This window comes from Prosopis cineraria, unplaced genomic scaffold (assembly GCF_029017545.1).
Source record: "Prosopis cineraria cultivar Desert tree isolate PC_DT_omini unplaced genomic scaffold, ASM2901754v1 PC8, whole genome shotgun sequence".
Lineage (NCBI taxonomy): Eukaryota > Viridiplantae > Streptophyta > Magnoliopsida > Fabales > Fabaceae > Prosopis > Prosopis cineraria.
Genome location: NW_026555339.1, coordinates 24,092,112 through 24,098,424, shown reverse-complemented (window position 1 = coordinate 24,098,424; position 6,313 = coordinate 24,092,112). Strand labels below are relative to the sequence as shown.

At 32.2% G+C, this 6,313-nt stretch overlaps 1 protein-coding gene across 1 annotated transcript; it reads left to right on the top strand.

The window, feature by feature from the left end:
- Positions 1-234: 234 nt before the first annotated feature.
- LOC129317490 (TMV resistance protein N-like) lies at positions 235-5,835 on the top strand. Its single transcript, XM_054961808.1, has 5 exons — positions 235-757; positions 2,358-3,459; positions 3,980-5,017; positions 5,095-5,196; positions 5,346-5,835. The coding sequence occupies exons 1-5, from the start codon at positions 249-251 to the stop codon at positions 5,826-5,828; spliced, it is 3,234 nt and encodes a 1,077-aa protein (XP_054817783.1). The 5' UTR covers positions 235-248; the 3' UTR covers positions 5,829-5,835.
- Positions 5,836-6,313: the final 478 nt, after the last annotated feature.

Genomic DNA, 6,313 nt, shown 5'->3' with positions numbered 1-6,313 from the left:
TTTGGGACTTTTTGTGTGAACTGCTGAAGATTTTGCTTTCAAACTCAAATAGAAGGGAAAATTTGTATGTTATGGGATACTCAAAAATTTTGTTCACTTTCTTTCGGCTTCAGTATCCCTTGCTAGACTCTTATAGAAAAAAAAATATATATCTTATCGAAAAAAGTATCCCTTACTTTGTGTGTGTATTCTTTTTCATTTGTATTTTTCAAAATATTTTACTTTGGCTCAGATTCCGAATCCTTGCAATGGTGCTTGATGCTGATGGAGTTGGGTGTTCTTCAAGCTCTTGTGGATCAACTAAGATATGGAAGTATGATGTGTTCTTGAGTTTTCGAGGTGAAGACACTCGCACAAGCTTTACTGATCATTTGTATGATGCTTTAATACGCCAAGGATTGAGAACTTTCCGGGATGAAGAAGGACTTGAGAGGGGACAATATATTAACCCAAGTTTACTTGAAGCAATTGAAGAATCTCGTTCTGCAATTGTTGTGCTCTTCCCAGGATATGCTTCTTCAACATGGTGTTTGGATGAGCTCCAAAAGATCCTTCATTCAAAAAAAGAGTTGGGTCTTCAAGTATTTCCAATCTTTTACGGTGTAGATCCATCTGATGTGAGAAAACAAAAGGGAAGTTTTGCAGAAGCATTCATGAAGCATGAAGGAAGATTAACGCAAGACAATATGAAGGTGCAAACATGGAGGGATGCTTTAGAAGAAGTTGCTAGCATATCTGGTTGGGACTCCCAAAATAAGTAATTTCTACTTCTCTCTTAGTAATTATTATTATTATTGGGTGAAAAATAAGAGCGTGGATATCGAAAATAAACTATAATATATAACCACATCAAGCTTTATTCATTTCTTTTCTTTTCTTTTTCTGTTTTGAGAGTTATTTGAAGCTTTCACTAAATGAATGTGGTGCAAAGTTAATTTTTAGTGGTCGACTTATAAATCTGTGTTTTGAGATTTCATTATTAATTAATAAATACTAATATTGCTTTTTTTTTAGTAGTGGAAAAGTCAGCTTAGATTCGAACTTTTAAGTTGATATTGTATTTTCTGTAAAATTATAAAAAAAAATAAAAATACTACTCAAAATTCAAATAATACAACTTATTACCCAAAAAATCTCAAACAATAATGTGTTAATTAAATTACTTCAATGTCTAGGAGTCAGCAAAGTATGTTCACACATATATAATTTTGACAAGTATCTTTCATATTCCCATTACTATAATCTATATATCTATATATATATATATATATATATCGTCAAACAGTCTTGATAACCCTGTTGAAGTCTTCCATATTAACACATCCCCGTTGATGCATCTTTAACCTAATTGCTTAATTCAATTAGAAATATAGCTACGAGGCCAAATAGGATTATATGGGGGAGCAATTTTGTAAATCCATCTCTCCTTCCGGTTCTATTTACAAAGGAGAAAAATATATTTTTTAATCCTATCTATGAGGCATGTTATTGACTTTTTATTACAAAAATTTTCCTTTTACCACTTGTTAAATGTTAGTGAAAGAAAGTAGATTATTAAAATATGTATATTTAATATATAGGAGCCAAGTTAAGAACTTATTAAAATTTTTAGAGAGAATTAATAAGTTTAAATGTTTCTTTAGTTCTACTAAAAACATGTTAGAAATAACTTATAAATTATATATAACTTATAAATTATACCAAAGATAATAGTTTGAAATCAGCTAGACTATTCATGGCTTATGATTAGTATGATTTTCTATATATTTTAATTGATGAATCTTAGAAATGAGGAAAATAATTGTAAGTTGAAAACTATAACTAAGTTAAATTAGATTTGTTCTTTATACAAAAATTTAAGACCCAACTATCTAACATTGAAATACATTAATTTAATAATTATGATAAAGGAAATGTTGGCACATCGAAATATTCTCGTTAATTGTAAAGTAAATACTCGATTTTAAAAAGGGCATGATGCCGATGCCTAGATTTAGATATTTTGCTTTTTTTATTAATATCAAGAAATTTAAATTGATGTGAATATTCTTATTAATTAAAGTCGGTGTAGGCCCATGCGAATAAATACTAGAAGCTACGTTCAGCTCTTCTATGAATAAAACTATATATCGCTTATTCTTTTTTTTTTAATTAAGATATATCGCTTATTCTTGATAAGTTAAATTCAGTTTCACAGTAAATTTAAAATTGTTACATTTGTGGTCATGTTTTCTTTAAACTCACATTAACTATTTATAGTGTTTATGCGTGAAAATTTATAATTCAATTGATTTAAACAATCGTGCTATTTTAGCTAAAAGAAAGATCATGCTATAATTTTATTTTTCTATATGTAGGCATGAAACAAAATTCATTGAAACTATTGCTAAAGAAATGATGTCTAAGTTACTTGATGAATCGCCATCTGACCTTAGTGTGTTAGTTGGAATTGAATCAAAATTAGATGAGTTGGAGTCAATCATAGCAAGTGATTCGAAAGGAGTTCAATCTATAGGAATTTGGGGAACAGGAGGCTTAGGCAAAACTACTCTTGCAAGAGGTTTTTATGAGCGAAAATGCAAAGACTTTGAGGTTTGTTGCTTTCTTCATAATATCAGAGAGGTATTTAACAAAGGTGGTTTGATTTCATTGCAAAGAAAACTTCTTTTTTCTTTGAATAAAAGAAGTGCAGAAGTGGATGATTGTTTTGAAGGAATGAAGTTGATAAAAAACATGGTGGTGAATAGAAAAATTCTTCTAGTCCTTGATGATGTGAGTAAGATAAGCCAACTTGAATATTTGGCTCCAGAGCAAGGATGGTTAGGCAATGGGAGCAGAATATTAATAACAACAAGAGATATGCATTTGTTATCATCATATGATGTATCTACTCAGTATAACATCAAATTCTTGAGTGATGACCAGTCCCTTCAACTTTTCCATCAAAATGCTTTTAAAGGAAAAAATCAACCAAATGAAGGTTACTTAAAGCTTTCTAAAAATGTGATAAAGTATGCTGGAGGCCTTCCTTTGGCTCTCAAAGTGTTAGGTTCATCTCTTTGTGGAAGAACTATAGTGGAATGGGAGGATGCACTTTCCAATTTCAAGAAGGTTCCGCCAAATGATATGCTGAAGATACTTAAAGTGAGTTATGACGGATTAGATGATAAGGAGAAGACTATATTCTTGGATGTTGCTTGCTTTTTCAATGGGATGGCCAAAGATTATGTCATACAAATTTTAGAAACATTTGATGATGATCTTCACCCAAAATTTGGAATAAAGGTTCTTACTGAGAAATCACTACTAGTAATCAATCATGAAGGGCATTTGTGGGTGCATGATATTCTTCAAGATATGGGTAAATATATTGTCCTTCAAGAATCACCTAATGATGCTAGTAAGCGTTCTAGGATATTGTCTTTGAAGGATGCCAATGATATCCTAAAAAGAAATAAGGTAACACCCCTTAAGTTCTTGTGATTGTATGTGCACCCTTTATTTATTATTTCATTCCATGAATTTGGTATATTATTAACTGGAGTTATTATTTTATAGTGTACAGGAGCAACTCGAGGTATAGCTCTAACATTAGAAAAATCATCTGATGCACTTTGGATCCTGAAGCCTTCATACAAATGAGTAATCTCAAGTCACTTATCATTTCAAGTTGCTCATCACATGTTTCTCGTTGCCAATTGAATCTTCCTGGTGGAATTAAATCTCTTTCCAATGAGTTGAGAGCTTTTGAATGGGAGGGGTATCCTTTAGATTCTCTGCCTAGACATACTCAACTTGATAAACTTGTTCATCTAAAAATGCAACATAGCAAAGTAAAAGAACTTTGCAGTGGGGCACAGGTAATTATTGTCCTTCCATTTTAATTGCTTGTCCATAATTTAATGCACTTATTATTATAACTAGCTTTTGGTTTTGAGGACTTTCTGTTTTCTTGTTTCTTTTTTTTTTTCTTTTCAAGTCTCTACAAAGGCTGATGTCCGTTGATTTATCTCATTCCAAATACCTCATAAAAACCCCAAATTTTGATGAAATTCCTAATCTTGAACAATTGATTCTCAAAGGGTGTCCTAACCTTGTTGAAATTCACCAGTCTCTTGGGCAACACAAGAATCTTGTTATTGTTAATTTGAAAGGGTGCACAAAAGTTAAAACCCTTCCAAGAAAATTTGAGATGGATTGCTTACAGACTTTTGTTTTATCTGGTTGTTCAAAAATTAGCAAACTTCCTGAGTTTGGAAAGGATATGAAATGTCTCTCTAAGCTTGATTTAGATGAAACTGCTATATCCGAACTACCTAAGTCACTGGGCAATTTGATTGGTCTTGCTGAATTAAATTTGTCAGGCTGCAAAAATCTGGTTTGCCTTCCAAACAATGTCCGTAGAATGACAGCCAGGAATATTATCACAATTTCTAGTTGGTCAAAGCTTTCAAGGATGCTAGAGGATCCAACCCGCGTCACGTACCTAACTATGGTGGATGAGTCTCTCAGCAGGGGTTTTTTACATACACAAGGCTCAAACTCGAGACCTTGCTTAAGCAGAACTGAGCTGCTTATCACTCGGACCAATCCTTGTTGGTGTCAAGCACATTCTTCAATGTCATGGAGTTGCCTTTCCCTTCTCAAGAAGGCATTTGGGCTACAAAGGCCTTCAAGCTCAATAAATCTTTTCTTGTCCCCTTCTTTTTCATGCTTGAGCGAATTAAATTTAGGTTATTGTAATCTCTATGATGGATCACTTCCTAATGACATTAGCAGCTTTACATCATTGGCAACATTAAATTTAAGTGGAAACAATTTCATTGACTTACCATCTGGCCTCATTTCCAATCTTTCGAAGCTTCAATGTATTGGTCTCTTTGATTGCCCAATACTTAAGTCCTTGCCACAACTTCCGTCAAATCTGTCAGTTATTCTCGCGAGTGGTAGTCCATCAATGGAACATTACATATGTTCGCAGAAACTATGGGAGTTCATTGATTCATTCCAATCTCAGGTTTATTTTATTTGTCTTCACTTGTTCTTTCACATTAATCATTATACTTCTTTAATATAGCCAATTTTTCCTTATAGGTTCACAATTACAATGACCTCTCACTAGAAGAATTTTATGGAGGATATAAAATTGTCCGTTTAAGTCCTCTCTCTGCAATTTTGACCCAGGATTCACAAATTGTGAGTTTTTTTTGAATTATTTCAATTTCTATTTTTTTCTTGTTTTTTCCGGGACATTGAATATCTATATTCGACTTGTATATATTAATTTTTCATTTCGTACACATTAATTATTATACTTCTAAGACTTACGATTTGTTTTGTCACAGCCTGACTTCCTCATGCAACCTAATCGTGTATTAGCAACTTCAGGTAATGAAGTGCCATCATGGTTTCATAATCAAGAATACTTTTGTGAGAAAGAATTCAGTTATCCAAATGTGTCATTCATACTAAGCATACCTGATTATTGTCGTTCAAGTGAATGGTGGGGCATAGCCACATGCTTAGTGCTAGAAAATGATTTGGCCTATGAACAAGAAGTTGAGTTTGTCTGGTGGACATGCAGATTTCCTAATGATCAATTTCCTAATACCTATGGTATCTATATCAGTTGGTTACTATCAAATTGGAGTCATCAACGCTGTATTATATATATTCCTTGTTCGTCTTTGGTTGTAAATGGACTTCAAGTGGTATTTTCTGTTGGAAATACATTTGACAATGAGTCCCCAAAGGTTAACCCAAAGGTCAAACTAAGGAAATGTCGGTGGCGTGTGTTGTGTAAAGGAGATGTTGAAACATGGAATTAATGTTATGTTAGCGTCAATGATCAGTTCATAGTTAGACCAAAACGCGAAGCCCACCTAACAAAGTGCGTAGAATAAGAACAAATGCTTCAAGGTATGTCAAACATTTTTATTTTAATTGAAAGTCTATATTTTATATTATTCCTTTTTTATGAATATTTAAATCTTTCTTTTATGCATAAATTTAATATAATCTTTCAATTCGTATAAATATTATATTCCCTTAATTTTTTTGTTTCCATCGGCATTGTTTGTTTATAGTATTGGATTTATTGTCATATTTTGCAATACTTTCCTTATTTTTGTGTTGTTGTTTTGGTGGCAATTGTATGACATAATTTAGTTTCAATCCTCTATCAAAGGTCAAACTAGATCTTATGTACGATCACATGTTTAAAGGAGAGATGTAGGAGCAATTTGTATTCTTATTATCTAAATTTCACTAATAAAATACAATGTGCATATATATAAGTTTTGCAATGTTTTCG

Coding starts and splice junctions, on each gene's coding strand:
- LOC129317490 (XM_054961808.1), top strand. CDS start 249: ATGGTGCTTGATGCTGATGGAGTTGGGTGTTCTTCAAGCTCTTGTGGA. Junction 758..2,357: donor GGTTGGGACTCCCAAAATAA/GTAATTTCTACT, acceptor TTCTATATGTAG/GCATGAAACAAAATTCATTG. Junction 3,460..3,979: donor ATATCCTAAAAAGAAATAAG/GTAACACCCCTT, acceptor TTTCTTTTCAAG/TCTCTACAAAGGCTGATGTC.